At 41.0% G+C, this 19,040-nt stretch overlaps 1 protein-coding gene across 21 annotated transcripts in view; it reads left to right on the top strand.

Annotated features, from left to right (window-relative positions):
• Window positions 1-19,040, top strand: part of LTBP1 (latent transforming growth factor beta binding protein 1) — a 389,007-nt gene that overhangs the window by 363,696 nt on the left and 6,271 nt on the right. For all 21 annotated transcript variants that reach the window (XM_072767337.1, XM_072767335.1, XM_072767336.1 and 18 more), the window contains one exon: window positions 18,910-19,032. In XM_072767337.1, coding sequence (XP_072623438.1) covers window positions 18,910-19,032 — 123 coding nt within the window. The remainder of the gene's footprint in view (window positions 1-18,909; window positions 19,033-19,040) is intronic.

Here is a 19,040-nt window from a genome sequence, read left to right as displayed (position 1 = left end):
TGAGGATAAATCTTTGGTCAAATGGCAAATGCAACAGCTAGGCTTTGGATCTATCTCCCCTCTCCTTGTGTTGGGGGAGGACTGACTGACTGACTGGAAGGTGCTGACTCTGGGCTGTTGGGTGACTGCTGGCTTGTGCCTTGACTGTTTGCTTCTCTTCTTACCTCGGCAGCCACTTACTGCTCTTTAAAGGAAAGCCCTGGAGATTGTAGGAGAAAGGAGGGGGAACTGAGTGGGAAAAAACAGAGAGAGTGACAAAACATGAGAGACTCCTAACTCTGGGAAACGAACAAGGGGTAGTGGAGGAGGAGGTGGGCAGGGGGATGGGGTGACTAGGTGACAGGCTCTGAGGAGGCACTTGATGGGATGAGCACTGGGTGTTATACTATATGTTGGCAAATCGAAATCCAATAAAAAAATACATAAAAAAAAAAGAAAGCCCTGGAAAGTGTTTGGTATACCATTTAGTCTTAAGCTATGAAATCTATTTGCTAAAGCTAGAAAGATACTGTGTGGGTATAAAATAAGGAGTTTATAATTTAAAAATTCTCAGAATGGCCACAAGGGGAAGAATTTCTCAAAAAGAGCAAATGCATTTATTTCCAGTTAATTTAGAATGCAACTTTCAAGCTATTTTATAGTTTTTTCAGATTAGCAATAACTTAAAACCAGTGTAGCATAAAAAAAGAAAATGATTTGAAATGCCATAAAAGAAAAAGGATTTGCAAAGGATAAAGAGCAAATACATAAAGAAATTAGATGGTGATGTTAGCAGCCCGGAAGTGGAAAGAGGATGGGTTCTGGGGTCAGACAGGCTGGGTTGGGAATCCAGAACTGTTCATTGGGAAAAATAACCTCACCCAGTACAGCTCTTTGGAAAACAGAGGCATTTATATCTATCTTGTTGAGTTGTTGAGGACGGGGAGGGTGTAGGTAGAGCAGAACACAGGGAATGGTATAATTATTAGCATTTCTGTGGCCTCTGTTCCAGGAGGCAGATGCCACAGGAAGGCAGGAGGGAAATCCACAGGAAGTGGGCACCCTGGGGCTTGAGACATCTCACGGGGCTCTAATCCCTCAGATCATTTTACTTAGCCAGGGGTTTTTGTTGTTTAATTTTTTTCAAATAACACATACCCCTTCTAAAGAATTAATCCAAGATGTTCTGTCCGTCTCTACCTACTGCATCAGTTGCACGCCCCTCCTCCTTAAAGATGTTCATTCTTAACAACTGTGTTTTTTTTTTTACATCATCCAAACCTTTTTCCTACACATTAAATGTTGTTATATAGCTGCATTTGGATTAGTTATTGTTATATATTTATATTTTTTAAACATTTATTTGAGAGAGAGAAGAGAGAGTGGAGAGGGACAGAGGGAATCTTCAAGCAGACTCCCTGCTGAGGCTCAATGTGGAGCTAGAGTTCACCACCCGTTAGATCATGACCCTGAGATCATGATCTGAGGAGTTGGATGCTTAACCCACTGAGCTAGCTAAGCGCCCATATATTTAAGAGCATTATTTAAAACTGAATTCCCTATCATCCATAAAACACACTTTGTTTTTTTGTCTTACTCTTCAGCATCTCTGAAATTGGGGGTATCTTATAATTGATGGCATCAAACAACAGCCACAAGCCTTTGTTTCACATTTTAATAGTGTCTATTACATCGAAATGCTTTTTACAATCTGTGGTATCTTAGAATTGATGAAAGATGGTAAGTTTTAAATGGCTGCACAGACTACTTGATGGATGTACCAGGTTTTCTTTAGTCACCTCTGGCCCTAGACATTTGGGTTGCTTGTGCCTCCCATGTCTTGGCTCGATCTTGATTTTCCTACTATGACCATTGCTGCAGTGTACTTTCATGTTTGTATCCTACACATACCTGCAAAATTCCTACAGCTGAAAATGCTGAGTTGCGAAGTACCTGTACTTTACATTTACTATATTACTCTGAACATATTGTGCAAATTTGCATTCAGCAGCATAGGAAATGACTCTTTCTTCATACCCTTCTACCATTGGCTATTTTCAGTTTCTTTAAAAGTTCATTTATCAGGTGAGTGAGAAGGGTATCTTAACATGTTATCTCCCTTATTTCTAGGGAATTAGAGTATCTTTTCTCTGTTTATAAGTGATATGTATTTCTTTGTCAGTGAGTTTATCATATCCTTTGGTCGTTTTTTGTTGGACTTTATGTCTTTTTCTTATTAATTTGTAGGAGCTTTGTACATATTCTGTTGACAACCCGAATATTTGGGTTTATGGTATGTATGCTTGTCTTTATGGAAACTCCTTTATGGAGATATTTGCATTTTATTCTGTCCCTGTTCTGATCCTATGATATTAAGTATTTACTGCATGTAAATCTGACAAGCCAGTTCCTTTGAAAATCAAATTTAATTGACCTAGTTTTTGGAAGAATAGTCCAGCATATTGCTGTTAGAAATTAATTTTAGAATATTGCCTCAATTATGTTTAGCTGAGACTTAACACATTTTTAAAATGTAAATTTGAGGAAATATATGTGAACAAATACAACCTGTGTATAATATTTTTAGGGGGATATCGATTATCAGGAAATGATACTCATTGGTTTTCAATCTTTTTTTTTTTTTAAACATACGTCAACTGAATTGTAATTTTAACCTCCAACACATAAATTGATTAATCTCAAAGATGCTGGAGGAGCTGCCTGGGGGAGGAAGTACTTAGGCTCTTGAGATATCTGTGAAGGATACGAGGGCTCCAAAGAACACATGTTGAAAACTGTTGTTCTAAATGTTTTCGTCAGAGGACAGGAATCAGTTAAGCAGCCCAGAAGGAGTATTTCTGTTATACTCCTAAGATTATGGGCCTGCACTACACTCTGTGGATTCAGAATAAATGACTCATTTATTCTCCACAGAGAGGATCCACAGCACAGTTAAGCAGGTTTTCCAGAGGTCCTCCGACCATGCTCCTTGATCAGCAGCTGACATTCTAGTTGTACCTACAGCAGACCATCTCCCATTGAGATTTTCTGCTGGAATATGGTCACTGAGGGGAACCAGAGCATGGATGTCAACACAGGGGCTCTGGAAGCAGGTCACCTGAGTGTGAATCCTGCTCTGGCATCTTCTTATCTATGCAACCTTGTTACTTTGTCTCTGTGTGACTCAATTTTAAGACTTGCTTTTCGAGACTGCTGCTTCATAAATATCAGTGGGCATGTCCGTTACCTGTACCTGGAGATCTTACCAAAAACAGATTCTGGTTTCTAGGTGCAGAGGGGTGGGCAGGACTCTGTATTCCTAGCAAGTCTCAAGATGATGAGGATACTGCTGGTCCTCAGACCACACTCGCAAGCTGTCCTAAAGACATCTAAGAGCATCCACTGTGATTTTGTTAAAAACCAACTTTAATGCTGTAGCTAAGAGGAAACAAAGAACGTGAGCTTTAAACGTGTTTATTCATAATTTCTGTCATTTTACCTTTTAAATATGCTGTTCATGGATATCTTGAGAGTTGAAAAGGACCACATTGTCTGTTAGTATAAGCACTGGATTAATCCCAGCCTCTCAGGCACTGAACCGTCCAGTTTCCCTAGAGCTCAGTGCTGCTTTGGGGAACAATTAGTTACTGATGGAAACAGTGCTGGAGGAATTTGAGGAATAAATCGCAGCACTTGTCATCAGCTTTGAGCATTAAAGTGCAGTGTAAAGTAAAGCTTTGGCTCTGGAGCAGGCTTTCACACTTCTGGTCCAATAGGTCATGGGCACTAATTCTTGCTAAGGCAGCAACTACATCTGAGAATACTGGTAGTTGGAGGAGGTGGGAGTGGCTTGTTCAGTAGTGTTCTCTGCAGTTGGATGGCATCGTGTGGATTGGTACCACATGCTAGGGAAATGAGTAGAGAGGGACAGATACAGCAGGGCAACTTTACATGAGAATTATATAGATGTATAATTCAGTGCATTTCTGAGACTGCTTAGGATCCCATCTTCATCCTCTGCGAAAGTCATGGAGGCCAGACCTCACGCATTAGCAGAGGTTCCAGACAATTGAGGGAGACCTAGCAGGTGGGACAGTGCACAGTTTGTTGAAGGCATCATGTGTGCCGACAGTCTTCCCATCCTCAGCCTCCCCTAGAGGCCTCAGTTCCCTTATTCCCGCTCCCACCTCCTCCTCTCCTTCCCCTCTCTGTACCCTTGGATGCTGCCTGCTTTAAAAATGTTTGAGGGAGAGGGACTGAACTGCTTTGGGAGGATCCTGAGATTTGAGCTCATTATCAATATATCATTCCAGACTCTTGGAGAGAAAAGCTGTTTGGAAAACCAAGTCAGAGAAAACAAGCCATTTTATCCATATCATAAGCAAGACTTAGGGAAACTACAGCTTTAGAGCTAGGTGATAAGGTACCAAAATGAGCAAAACGGAGGTGGTATCTCATCAGCTGTGTACCAGAGTCCTGCACACTGGTGGGCAGAATGATCTATGTTTGATGAATTAAGGGACTACAGCAAGGCAGTAATTCTTGAAAAGTAAAATGTGGTGATGCCTTGCATTTATACAAAGTGAATTTTTAATGTTTTTATTGCTACTCTTAAAAGTATCAACTTCAATTTTCTGGAGAGAGTACATATGAATTACAAGATATTTGGGATGCCATTATGTCTTGGAAATAAAAACCCTTAACCTCCATCTGAAAGAAAATTAGGCACACTTCAGTACTGGAATCTAAACTACCCAGAGTTGGGGCATCTGAGTGGCTCAGTTGGTTAAGCATCTGAATCTTGATTTTAACTCAGGTCATGATTTCAGGGTCCTTGGATAGAGCCCTGTAGAGGCTCTCCATGCCTAGCGGGGAGTCTGAGAATCTTCTTCCTCAGCTCCTCCCCCTGTTCATGCTGTGTGTTCATGCGCATGCATGCTCTCTCTCTAATAAATAAATCTTGAAATAGTAATAATAATAAAGTACCCAGGGTTCCCAGTGTCTGTGGCTATCTTGTTAAAATAATTAGACTTCTATTAAGTAAATTATTAAAGTAATTAGACATATTGTAAGTAAATTGAACATAAAGACTTAAAGTCTTTGATCTAAAACTTTGAAGAAATTTGATGGGACCCTTAGTGTGTTGGGAGAGTGCCACCTATGGGTGGTATAGTGTATTGCACCACAGATGTTGGACCCTCTGAAGTACTCTTAATGAAAGTCAGGTGTAGAAAGGTGAGAGTTGTTAAAAAAAAAATAAAAAACCTCTAAGGAAACTTGTGCCACAAAAGACATTGGCAAATGTTAAAACAATTTTTGTAAAACACTAATATTAATCGAAATGCAGAGGAATTGTCCTCTCAGTTTTGCTTAGAGAACAGTTGGAACACACACACACACACACACACACACACACACACACACACACTTGATGCAGAAATTCTAGTTCTGGGGATACAGATCATGCTTGTACTTGAGTGCCAGAGGGGAAAATGTAATCATTCCAGCATTACAAAAATTTGAAATCAATTCTGTCATTAGGGAATTTGTAAACTATTCTATGCAAGGTGCAATTAGAAATAAGAACCATGGTTGAAAAGCAATCTCAAGTTATTTATAGTTTACCTGTTTTCAGTTTTCATTAAATTACTTACATACTCCTTCCGTCATTTCATTATTTACTGCACACCTGCTATGCACTAGCCAACAAATTTTGGAACAGATGTATAGTTGGTATTTACATGAAGTATAAATTTCAATTCTGTAAAACTAACATAGTATACAATTATGTTACTAAATTAGAGTAGTTTTCTCCTAAATGTTGTCTCATTGGAATGTACACATGATACCCTTAATTAATAAATTCATCCTCTGCTGCAACACCAGATTTTTTAATACTTCCTAATAGCTGATCAGCTGCCAATTTTTTTGTATGGTTTCGCAAAAGTGAAAGACTGTGGAATCTGTTTTTGAACAACTGAGCTGGTGATTTCTTCCATATCCATCCAGGGCTCTTACATGTTCCCAAATATCTCCATGTAAGAAGTTTCATAATACCCTTGGAGGTGTGAAGGAAGACAGGGATTTGACTCATGGACTGAACTTGAAACAATATTGTAACTGGGCAGTGGTTGCAAAAGTCCTTTCAGCAGTCATGGTTTAAGGCCTTTTCCAAGAAATATGTTTCCAAAGAATGTTAATAATAACTTTGGAACATCCTCCATGTGAGGCACAGTGAGTGGTCACTGCCTTCGGGTTAGGCAGTCCAGGGATCTCATTCTCTTCCTGGCACTGCTTCTGTCGATTGCACTGGACAAGTTCCTTTAGTTTCCTTTATCCAAAGTTGAGAACTCTTGTGAGGGTATATGGTAATTAATACTCTTGGAGTGTGAAAGCATTTATCATTTTGATCAGTGAGCCTGAATAGTATGATTAAAGGAAGTATAGCTGTTAATAAATTATAGTGGAACATTAAAATCCCACTGGAAAGATATAAAAGGCCTCCTGAATTGTCTGGCTACCATGCATACATTATGTATGCTCTATGCATGCAGAGCAGTAAGTGATCCAGTTCTTTGGGACGTAATTCTTGGTATCCGTAGAACTAGATTGGATTGGATACCATAGGGAATGGCAAGTAAGCAACCTATGTTGTTTCTTACTGAAAAAATTTATTTCCTTCTTCCTACCCCTCCCAGAAAGGAGCAGAAATACTTTTCTTACTATAGAAGGACTAGTGCAAAATAAAGTTTAGTCATGAATTTTGTACATACAGCTTTGTGATGTAATCATTACATAAGTTTCCTTGCTTGTAAAATGACAGTAGCAACAAGCGGTCATTTGAGAGTTAAGTGTGATATAAATGCATGTGAGATGCTTGGATTACAGTAAATGCTTTGTAGGTGTTAGCAAATCAAATCCTGTTCCAGGAAATGAGTTGGAGCTAATGATTATTCCCGACTGCTACTTTGTCATTTGGTGCTACGAGTCCTCTTTGAAAGGAGGGAAGAATTAAAGACAACGAAGAATTTGGAAGAGTGTTTGGGGACTAAGAGACAGCCCTGTGACCCCTGAGAGAAGCTACTCTGTCCATTCCCCTCCAGGCTCCAAGCTCTGAGTGTTTAAGCTAAGGGAGACTTTATGGCTAAAAAGGACCACTTCATGTTGCCTTGCAATGAACATTCAGTGAATTCAATTTTTTTACTTTTTAATTAAAAAAGCAAAATAATATGTTTATAAATAGTATTGTTTATAAATGTTAAAACCTAGATTTTCCTGAGAATTTAAGTTCAACTTACACATTTTGCCATGCTGCTTCTATAAGTCCAACATTTTTGTAATATCAAGTTTTATTTCATGATGAATATTTAAGTATATCAAGGAAGAAATAAAGCTTCCCTCAAGATTGACTTCTATATTGAAACTGTGTGAATTAAATCTCTTAACACTTTGGTCTCCATCTATAAACTTTATGTATTTGATTTTCTCCTCAGCACTTCATATACCCGAAAGGGCATCCCGCAATCCTAATAAGCATTTTCTTCTTTTTTTTTAAGCATTTTCTTCGTAAGTGCATAAGCAGCTCTTATAAATCTAATAAGTCAAACCTTGAAATGATAAGTTAAATTTTCTAATAAATATAAATACTGTTTGCCAATCTAATCAGATCCTCTTAATTTTCATTCAACACAAATCCTAATCTAAAGTCAGCTTTATTTCACACTAAAATCACAAAGTCTGCCCGTCCGATTCTCTATTATAGGGTACTCCTAAACATTAAAAACATAGAAAATAACAAAAATCTCATTCTAAAATATGTCTAACAGAAAAATATTACTATTCTATATTTAATGTACATCATTACTAGTAGAATTTCCACCTCAAGTCAGCCCAGGTTACTGGGTGAAAAAATATACCACTGTGATTGCCAATTATTAGAGAATTAAGACTAGAGTGTGGGATGTGTATGCTCATGTGTGAGTCTGAGCATCCATGCATGATATGCCGAGCACATTTCATTACTTCATGTGAGCACGGAACCACAAATGTTTCTCCTGTATTATTTTTATAATCAGTATCTTCCACTGTAAAGGACTCTCAAGGGAATAATAGGGTAGATAAAATTAATAGAAGCTTTTCTCCAACAACATATGACTCACCCTTAAGAATCAGATACCTGCTCCTAAAGGGATGTGCTCACTCTGCAGAGAGATTCCGTACCACACTAGTGGCTCAGACTGAAGATAAACTTCCCTTGTACCTGTAAGGTAGGCTCTGGGGTGTTAGGTTTCTCAAGGAAAACAAACCCAATAAAAGAGATAGGGATTTATTGACTGATTCATTCATTGATTATAAAGAAATTGGCTCACATAGTTATAGAAGCTGGTAAGTTCAAAATCTGCAGACTGATGATGTGGAGGCTGGAGGTCAAGGGCCTTCAGGCAGGAAGAGCCCAAAGGCAGTGGGCTGGAGGCTGGAGGATTTTCTCTGACTTGAAGGTCATTCTCTGTTCTTTTCAGCAATTCAGCAGTTCAGAACTGAGTGAGGCCCACCTACATGATATGATGGAGGGCAGTTTGCTTTACACAGGTCCACCAATTTAGATGTTAGTCTCATCCCAAAACACTCTCACAGAAATGCCAAAAGAACATTTAACCAACTACATCAGGCCACCCACAAGTTGGCGCATGAAATTAGCTATCATGAGTGGGACTGAAAAAAAGTGAAGTATTTGCATTTTGTGGGCCTTCTGCACTGCCCACTAAAATCACCCTTAGGGAAGGACCTTAATTTTCGGTTCTTTCCCCTCTCCAGATAGATGCTGGAGAAGGTAAGATACTGAACACTTAGCCAGGGGTCCCCAACTAGACAGGCGGCAGGTCAGGGGCTCTTTGTAACCAAGCTGTGCAGGAGATCCAGGACTTGAGAGAGGAAAGAAGCAAGCAGGGGTGAGGGACAGAGAGGCCCGTTCCAAAAAGGAGGGTCAGCGCATCAGAGGAAGAATACTAGAGATGAAGCTAAAAAGCTAAAACAAAACAAAACAAAAACCTTGCCTTTGGCGGGTGCATTAGACAAAGAGAAAGCACCAAACAAATCAGTCCCATTCAGGTTAGGATCATATTTTGTAGTCACTGATTAAAGACATTTTATGAGAAAAGTAAACCTGGTATGGTTTCAGAGTAAGGACGGTTAAAAAGGAAAAAGAAAACAATAACAACCGCCCACCCCTAATTGATGGGAGAACTTAACTCCATTTCCTGCTCTACTCCTGGAGACCACACTCTGGAGGCTGGTCTTGGAATGAGATGCAGTTCCCAAACCCAGTTCCCTGGGGTTGGGAGCCAGTGAGTGTCTGGAACGCCAGCTGCAGAGACCTTGCTGGACTGCAAACCTGAGTATTAACTCTTGGGAGAACTGGTGGAAGCTATTGTTGCAGGGGCCCCAGAACAACTCGAGAATAGTTAAATGTGAGCAGCCTTTGAGGACAGGATTGCCAGGTGGTGTCCCAAGCACTTCTGATACTTTAGTTTGTGTACAGCTTGGACTTTGGGATGTCAGTTGTATTCAGTGCTTATTTTCTTAAAAGCTGTACTGCACTCAAGTGCTAAGAGAGTATTTGGCTCCATTCTTATATAAAATATTCTGGACAGAGAGTTCATTTGATAATGATTGCAATCACATCGATGTCCTATTAGAATCTTTCTCATTTAGAGCCAAAGTAGAACATTGAGACATACATGTAAAATGAGCAATCTGATGACAAAAAGCAACACTTTTATTTTTAATTAACAAACGTTTTTAATTCATCTCAAAAATACAGTGGTTAGCAGTTTCAACTTTCTCCCTTGAAATCAGAGATTACAAATAGGCATTTGGTTTCTAGGAACACCTTTCAGTGTTATTTTTTATTAGGTGATTTGCTCTTTAGTGGAAATTTTACTTTCACATATTTTAAAGACACTTTGCTGCTGTTAGTTTTTTTCCTCTTTGGTGATAAGAAGAGTTTTAATGTACTCTGAGCAGAATGAACTATGATGAGTGAGGCTGTGACAAAAATCCCAGCACGTAATTATTTAAAGCCACGTTTTATGTTTGAGGTTTTGGATTCAAATAATATTGTGCGTATTCGGACCTTTTCTTAATTAGGCTTATGAGACAGCTGTGGTTAGAACAGAGCTGCTGGCCGCTGGTGCCTTTAAATGCTGACCTCATGGCCGGAATAGGCAAGCCTGGCAGAGGGAAGGTGAGGGAAAATTTCTCTGGTTTCCCTTCATGCAGCACACAGATTGTGCCTCTGGATGTTTGGGAGACAAGCATCTAGAAAGTGCTTAGAAAACTATCATGTTCTTGTCTTTGTGCTGACACAAATCTGCAAGGAGAAGAAGCTAGGGAGGGCCATGTTTTTGCTCCATATTATTAGCCAGTATCTTAAGAAAGAAGCAATTTCAAAAGATTAGCTCACTGGGGAGCTTAGGACATAGCTTGCCTTCTTTATGCTTCCTTCTGAGATTCAAGTTTCAGTGGCAGGCAGAGCTGTTGTGAACAGTTGTGCCAGTTGTACACTGCTCAACCCTAGAGGATACCAATCTGTGAGCACCTACAAAATGTAGCTGAAGAAATCACTGCCAGGAAGAAGAGCTACTAAGACTATATCTAATTCTGAATAGATCCAGAGGGGAAGGTAAAAGAGAGTCATTTCAGATTAAGATAAATGGCAATATATAGAAAAATCGTAAAATTGACGGATCTTAAAAAGCTCAGTTTTCCTTTGTAATAAGTAAATGGAATAATAGTAATATTGATTATGTTTAGTGTTACTTTGATATTATATAAACTATCTAGAATTTGCTCTTCAAATAACAGATTTAACAGTATCCCATAACCTTGGGATCTGTACTTCAGAATATTAAACTAGGTTTTTTTAAAGATTTTATTTATTTGAGAGAGAATAAGTAGGGTGGGGAGAGGTAGAGGGAGAGAGAAGCAAGCCCCTGTTGAGCAGGACCCCAGGATCATAACCCGAGTCCAAGGCAGCTGCTTAACTGACTGAGCCACCCAGGTTCCCCTCAAGCTAGTTTTGAACAAATATTAATACAACTTTCTTTGTTTCCAAGCTTAAGTAAGCAAGGTTAAAAAAATATACTTTAGAACCCAATTACCTTTACCCTTATATTTTAATAATTTGTTTTTAGTAAAAGAAAATGTTATATTTTGAGAATTTGTCGTCACATGGGCTTTGGAATATCATTAAATTTCTCTGGCCTCCGTTTCCTCAGCAGAAAAATGAATGAGAGACTAACCTTATAGGTTACACTGGCTGCTTACAGTGTGTTAAATTCCATGATTATCCATCCTTCTGAAAACATCCAGATGAGCTTTGCTGGAAGGAATAGCGGCATCTAGTGGTTATTACCTCCTATCCCAGCCACAAATTTCCATGACTAATTGTCTTCCCTAGATTCTGCAGCCTAATAGTAAAAATTTTCTGTTCAGGATCATAGAATATGTAAACTTGAAAGGACCCCAGAGATCAACTAGTTTCCTCATTTTACCAGTTAAAAATAGAAAGATTAGATGAACTCCAGACTTAATATATCAAAACATTTTCTCCTTCGTTGTTTTATTCTTGACTTTTTTTGAGGTGAGATTCATGTAACCTAAAATTAAGCATTTTCAGTTTTTTTTTTTAAATTAGGCTCCACTCCCCGTGTGGAGCCCATCATGGGTCTTGAACTCATGACTTTAAGATCAAGACTTGAGCTCATATCAAGAGTTGGACACTTAACTGGATGAGCCACCCAGGCACCCCATAAAATTATGCATTTTCAAGTGACTGATTCAGTGGCATTTAATACACTCACCATGTTGTACAATCTCCCCCTTATTCTTAAGCACACACTTAGCTCCTTTTTTAAAGTCATTCTTGGGGATCCCTGGGTGGCGCAGCAGTTTGGCGCCTGCCTTTGACCCAGGGCGCGATCCTGGAGACCCGGGATCAAATCCCACGTCGGGCTCCCGGTGCATGGAGCCTGCTTCTCCCTCTCCCTCTGCCTATGTCTGTTTGTCTCTCTCTCTCTCTCTCTCTCTCTCTCTCTCTCTCTCTCTCTCTCTCATAAATAAAAATAAAAAAATAAAGTCATTCTTACTTGGTCAATGCAAAAACTTAAAAGAGAAACCAGTGTATTCCTGATAAATAATACTCGCTGATTTTTCCTACTTGTTGACTTCTCGGGTTGTCACTTCAGAGCAATATTTAAAGAGCAGGAAGGAAGAAAACAAAATGGTGTAGATGTCTTGCAGTTAGAAAATATGAAGTAGATGGATTGAGAAAACCAACATGTTGAACTTTCCTCTTGTTTTCCTGTTTATTGTACTGTTCAGTCTTCTCTTATCACACATTAGAGGTTACCTCATTCCCATTTCCCCTGCGATTGCCTGAATGTAAGACTTGAATGATGTATTTCCAAAGCCCTGGATACTTAGAAATGGGGAAAACTTTTCATGCAGTCCTTCATAAGAAATTCATAAGCTATCAGTCATTATTTCAGAGTTTTCGTGTGTGGCATGATTTAATACCATTACAAGTGTATAAATTTTGGATCCAGGTTTTAGAAAGCAGAGGGAGCCTCCATATTTTTGGCATTCATACCCAACAAATCTGTCTCTCCAGTAGAGTCTGGCTAAATAAACAGCAATCTGTTGGAAACTCAGGGAGTGACTTAACTTGGAAGGGCAGCATTAGGTGACTGCTGGGGTGGGGGAGCTCCATTGGTCTGTGGTCCACGAGTTTCCTTAGAGCATTAACATTTACAGGAGTCCCGCAGAACATAAACCCTGCCAAGACTTTCGACTTCATTACTTCCCTGTCCTCGACAAGTACAATTTAATTGAACATTAAGCAATTTGATCTCTTTCACCTAATAAATCGAGCAAATTCAATAAACATAAATCCTGCTAATGATAGAGCTGACCCTGGTGGGGCTGAGCTCATCAGCATTCATGGTTATTACTCTCCCTGGAATTTCAGTCACAAATGCTTATTGCTGAACTAAGTACTTACCTGGTGCTTACAGTCTGGGGAACGTATTTAATAATTTTCTTCTGTAGGGTTTCCGAAGGGCAGCTGTGGAATAGAACATGATTTTGCAGATAGACCAACTTGGATTTGCATCTCTCACCTAAACTAGGACAAGTTCTACTATAAATCAGAAACAAAAGGGTCAATTGCAATGATTTCATAGGGTGTTCTGAGATTTAAATGAAAAAGTGCGTGCAAAAGCCCACAGCACCTGACATGTGGGAACTTAATGGTACATGTTAGCTCACTTTCCTTTTATTTCCACTGTTCTTTAGCAGGGCTCTATGGTAGCCAGTGTTTACATGGTACTTTTTTTGGTTCTCTATAAAACTTTCTTATCCATTACATATGTGACTCTGAGTCATCTTCCTCTTCACCTAGTTGGCTCCTTCCTAGAGACTGAGAGAGACTCACCTCCAAGGTGAAGCCTTGCCCAACTCTTCCCGGCTGGCTCTGGTCATGACCTTCTCTGTGGTCCCGGTAAACTGTTGCACATGTCACAGTGTCATGATAACTGTCCTCTCTCCCAGATCCCACCCTGCCCATAGTGATTATCCGCGTCTGGTTGGATAAGTGAATGAGTCAGTCACTAAATGAAACACTGACTTGCCTTTAGTATCACAAAGGCAGTTCCCCTCATCCATTGAGTAGGTGAAACCCCCCTCCCCCCTAAAAAAAGAAAAAAAGAAAAGGGTCCAGTCCAAGGAACTGGAAAGCAGAGAAGCAGCATGAGGACCCAAGACCTTTGACTCCCCTGTTTTCTCTCAGAGCTCAGTAAGTTTTAATATCCTGGAAGCAGGGTTTAGGCACTGCTGGTTAAAGCTTTTTTTTCTGAGAAGAGGGTAAGTAGAGAGACACCCACCCAAACAGGTGTCTGGTTCCACAGGGTGCAGCATTGCCTAGAACACCCTCTCACCTTCATCACCAGCACTGGGGGGCATGTTTTGTCAGTGGTTACTCTTTATCTAATCTCAGAGCTTTAGCTAATTTTGGTCAAAACCACCTATTTCTACTGCTGGCTCCACCTGCACTGAGGCAAACAGTCATTCCATTCTCCCTGTCGTCTTTCTCCATTTCCTGCTGGTGGTATGTGTTTTCCAAATACCATCACCAATCAATCATGTGTGTAGAAGACTCTAAGAAAAACACCTGGTCTAGAAATGTGAGCAAAATGAGGCCCATTTTTCTTAATGCCTAAGAATTGGTCCTTGTGTCTCCTGCCTTTGAAAATAATGTGCTTCAAACTTTAGAGCCGTGAGTTTTCAGCCTCGATGTGAGAACAGTGAAATGCAGCCTCATCTTCATTTCTCAAAGCAGCTGAATTTAATCTGTCTCAGGACTAAAACTTCACCTCCCAGTTTCCTCACATGCCAGAGTGGCATAGTGACATGTGACTGTCCAGACCAGCCCTGCAGATGTGTCTGTCATCAGGAAGGGAGATTTCCTGCCAGGATGTAGTAATGTGCTTCCCACTGCTGCTGACAGCAGAGGCCCCAGACCCAGTGGCTCCAGGGGGTAATTTTTAAGGTTTTATTTTTTCAATTTAAAATTAAAATCAAAGCAAGCCCATCTGTCATATGAATCTGACATGCCAGGGAAAGGAGTGTGATCAATGGCCTGGATCTTGTTTAGACCACTTAGTGATGGTGTCCCACACCATCCCATGTGTGTCTTTCATAGCTTTGATCAAGAGCTTAGCATTTGTCCTTGGGGAAGTGGAGAATGTGTTGAGGGGGGAGGCTTTGAGGTGTGAATATTTCCATTTCCTGTTCATTTCACATTCGTGTGGGGCGAGATCCTGGATGAACACATTGTATGGTGGCTCAGAAATGGTATTTGCCTCATAAAGTATAGGCTTTGCTAAGCAAAACTATTCCTTTGCAGCAGTCCCCAGGCAACTAGGCACTTAGTCATTGTTGATGTGATTAAGTAAAGGTTGTTTTGGAGAAGGGACGGTATGTGTTCATCCCGTGTTGAGCTACATGCAATGGAGTCTCATGTGCTCACATGGGAAATTATGGAAATAGTTCAGGGATCTGGTTTTCCTGAGTTCTGCACCCTCTGCTGACCACAATTCACTGTGTCCCCAAGCTGGAGGGAAGGATAACCAAGGCCATGCACCTCTGAGCTAGAATGGGCTCTAGTTGTGGCTTGGGGTGCACAAAGGCCCAGCAGGTGCTAGAAATATGCACATGCCCAGTTCCTGAAGAAGATGCCTTGCTGAGGACTCCGAAAATTCTGTGATATTCCAGTTGCTCCCCTGGAAGGTGATGAGAAGCCTGTCTACCTGAGACATCTGTAAAGAATTCAGGCATATACTAAGAGTTGGTGAATGTCAGTCCTGCTTCTACTTTGAGTTTTGTTGATCTAGTGTTAAAATGTGCTGTTACTCTCACTGCCTCACCAAGTGATTAAATTCATCAAGGCAGTAAATGATTTTGTCCCTGGTTGTTTGAGGCAGGGTCTATGAAGACATCTTCCTGTGTTTACTGAGCAAGAGTTTCCCTCCATATATATAAAATTCCAAATAACCTTGAAAGAATATTTAAAAACATCTAGAGAGTATGCTTCATTGCTCTTCATTTACTATATACTTCTTTGCCCACAGACAATCACCTTTATGTTTTGCTAACACTGAAACTTATTCTTTGTCTTTGAAAATCCTTATTTGCACATGTTCAATAGGGTCTTAGTGATTTTTACCTATGAGATAAATTGGCACCTCCATTTTCTTGGTGATTGAAAATTTATGAACTGTTCCATAACCGTATCTCTTTTTCATACATCAGTAACACAGAGGTAGGCAAATGAGATAACCCGCATGTGAGAAATATGGAAACTGAGGCCTTCCCCAAACTGCTAAGCTGGAAAGTAGAGTGGTCCAATCAGGACATGAGCCCAGCTTCAGCCTCCAGAAGAGCCCGTGGAGGGCCCATCTCATTTTACCCTTGACCCTGGCTCATTTTACCCTTGACCCTGGCCAAGAATGAGAGCAGATGTGCATGACAGAAGGGGCAGCATGGATGGATCAGGGGAGGCCCATCCATGCTCCCAGAAAAATAACTCAAAATGCATGTCCCAGTGATGATGGAAATGTAACACATCCAGAAATACAAAAAGTGTACATTTAATGCAGAAATCATGCTTTGATAACGGACCAAAATTGTTTTGAAATTTTGAATGTTTAATATGTAAGAGAAGGTAAAGCAGCAAAAGACAGTAAGTTCTAGAATCTAAAAAATGCATGGCTGAGGAGGAAAGGAGGGGAAAGAAAATACAGCAGGTCCTGGGGCGCCACCTGCATTTCTCTCCTCTGTTCCCTTTTACCAGCCTGGGTCCAATTTAGAAGCCTTCCTTAGGAACCGCTGGGTGATCCCCAAACACAACTTACAGCTAGCTTTCCTGTTGCCTTTGGGCAAGCTCTTTTTTTTTAATATTTTATTTATTTATTCATAGAGACACACATAGAGAGGCAGAGACACAGACAGAGGGAGAAGCAGGCTCCATGCAGAGAGCCTGACGTGGGACTCCATCCAGGGTCTCCAGGATCACGCCCTGGGCTGCAGGCGGCGCTAAACCGCTGTGCCACCAGGGCTCCCCTGGGCAAGCTCTTTAAATCCAAAAGACCTTTTCCAGCAAAGTAAATCCTACTCACCTTCATTTCAGGCCACGTGCCACCTTTTCTCGGAAGCTGTTCTCCTTTTCCTCTCACATTTGAACCATTTCTTTTGCAGTGCTAGGTGATGAGACTTGGAGGGTAGGGACCAGCTCATTTCATGGTGGAAGGGGGGGATGGTCTAGGGGAAGACCAAGCCTAAGGGCCAGAAAGCCCCGATCGGCCCTGTGTCAGTCCACAACCCCAGGACCTAGAGTCTCATCGAGGCTTCCCCACTGGGCAGATGTTGGGTAGGACCATGCTCAGCTATCTCTGGATTTTGTTTTCCAAAATAAGAGCATGACTTTATTTTTAATATCTACCTCTTGTTCACAACCGTTGCTTGGATATAAAATATTGAACAGTCTCCCTTTCAGATGTACAATGAATATATAGAAAAAAGGAGAGAAAATGACCTCAGCTCTTGAAACTTGTAAACATGTCAGCAATCTTGCTCTCACAGGGAAATCCTTAATTCTTTTTCAAACTTGAAGCAGAATTGACAACCATTTGCATTCTCTTTGCTTTCAACTGTGTGTGGATTTTTTTGGTGGGGGTAGGGGGCAGGAGTCGAGGATCTTTTTCTAGGTTCAGCTGTGTCCTTAATGAAATTAATATTTCTTATGAAATGGTTTTGTGCACAAGTGTTGGGGTATCTGAGGTCTGTATGTTGTTCCTGGAATGCTTCCACACAAGAAGTTGAGGAAGGGGCAGCCATCCTACCTACTCAGGGTCTTTTCTGGCCTTATGCTTCCTTTGTGCAATTCTAGGAAGGCATTGTGTGAGTGTATGGGCGTACACATGTGCTCTGCACACACCCACTTACTCCTTTGACTCTTGCCCTAGTGCTTTGCTTTAGTTTCATGTGTCACAGGAGGAAACAGAAAAGAGGGAAACCCCCCTAAACTGCGATCCAGCCAAGTGTGGCTGTTGCCTTGGGCGACTGTCTTGAGTGTGTCCAGCTGGTCCTAGGGCCTCCAGACTGGCATCCCCAGTTCTGGAAGGAGCACCAGAATTTTCACCATCTGCTAGATAAATCCTTGGGCACCATATTTCCTACAGCATGTATTCAGAATGCGAATCTCCCCCTTCTAAAGCTTGCTTCTCTAGACCTGCTACATAACTGCTCTGAAACTCAAGCAAGAGCCCAGGACCAGGAAATGCCTTGAAAGCTCAGTAGCCCTGGGACATATGGAAAACCAAGATCTGCTGTGCTGGCCGGGTCCATGAAGGGGGACTACAGGAGAGTTTAGACAAAGGTGGCCGTGGGGCTGACCCAGCTTAGAATAGGCCCTCTGGAAAGTGGTAACTGCAGAAGAACAATCTAGGGTGTGGAGGAGGTAAAGGCAGGGATTTCAAAGGAGCTGAAATAGTTGTGAGAGAATATTCAGTGTGCTCACTGGACCTTCATTACTGAGTTCGAATATGCCAACACCATATGCCAACTGTCACTTAACCACTGTTCCTGCTTCCTCATCGGTAAAACGGAGTTGATAATAGTATCTCTTCATAGGGTGTTGTGGGCGTTTTAGGGCACTAATGTGTAGTAAGTGCTTCGAACAGTACCTGGCATAGAGCAAGCATCATACAACTGTTAGCTACTATTATTACTACTGCTGTTACTACCCCATTATGACCATCCTCGTCGTTACTGTAATATACCCTATTCATACAGACCAGGCCTTGCATATAGAATTGTAATAGTTGCTGTTAAAACGGTACCTACTGGCATCGTTGCTTGGTTGTGTCATTTCTGGATCACCAGAGATAACATCTTTTCTGTCTCTTTTGAGTGAAGATGTACCCTATGCCCTTAAAATGATACCACCTGCTGGTTTCAGGTAAAATCATTCTTCCAGAAGGCCTGCAGCACTCAATGCTGGCTCTTTTTTTTTTTTTTTTTTTTTTCAGTTCCTTACTCTTGGAATACATTCTCCCCCAACGCTCAGCTACTATTTTTTATGTTCAGTGTAGAATCTTAGTTAAGCTAGATAGCATTTCATTGTGTGGGGTTGAACACAGCTCCCACAAAGAATATAGAGATGAGTTCTAGGATCATTGGTGCATGTGTGGAGGAGTCGGGGGCATGCAGTGGACAGGGCCCAGGCCCATTCGTGGTGCACCAAGTGGTGAGTGGGTGTATGTGGGTGCCAGCAAACAGCGATGATGTCTCACGTTGTTGTCCTTTCCTTCTTAGACGACTATGCCCAGCTGTGTAATATCCCTGTCACGGGACGCCGGCGGCCATATGGACGGGATGCTTTGGTCGACTTCAACGAACAGTATGCTCCAGAAGCTGATCCCTACTTTATTCAGGACCGTAAGCAC

This window comes from Vulpes vulpes, chromosome 8, assembly GCF_048418805.1.
Source record: "Vulpes vulpes isolate BD-2025 chromosome 8, VulVul3, whole genome shotgun sequence".
Lineage (NCBI taxonomy): Eukaryota > Metazoa > Chordata > Mammalia > Carnivora > Canidae > Vulpes > Vulpes vulpes.
Note: the sequence above shows the minus strand (reverse complement) of the source record. Positions and strands in the feature narration are given on the sequence as shown.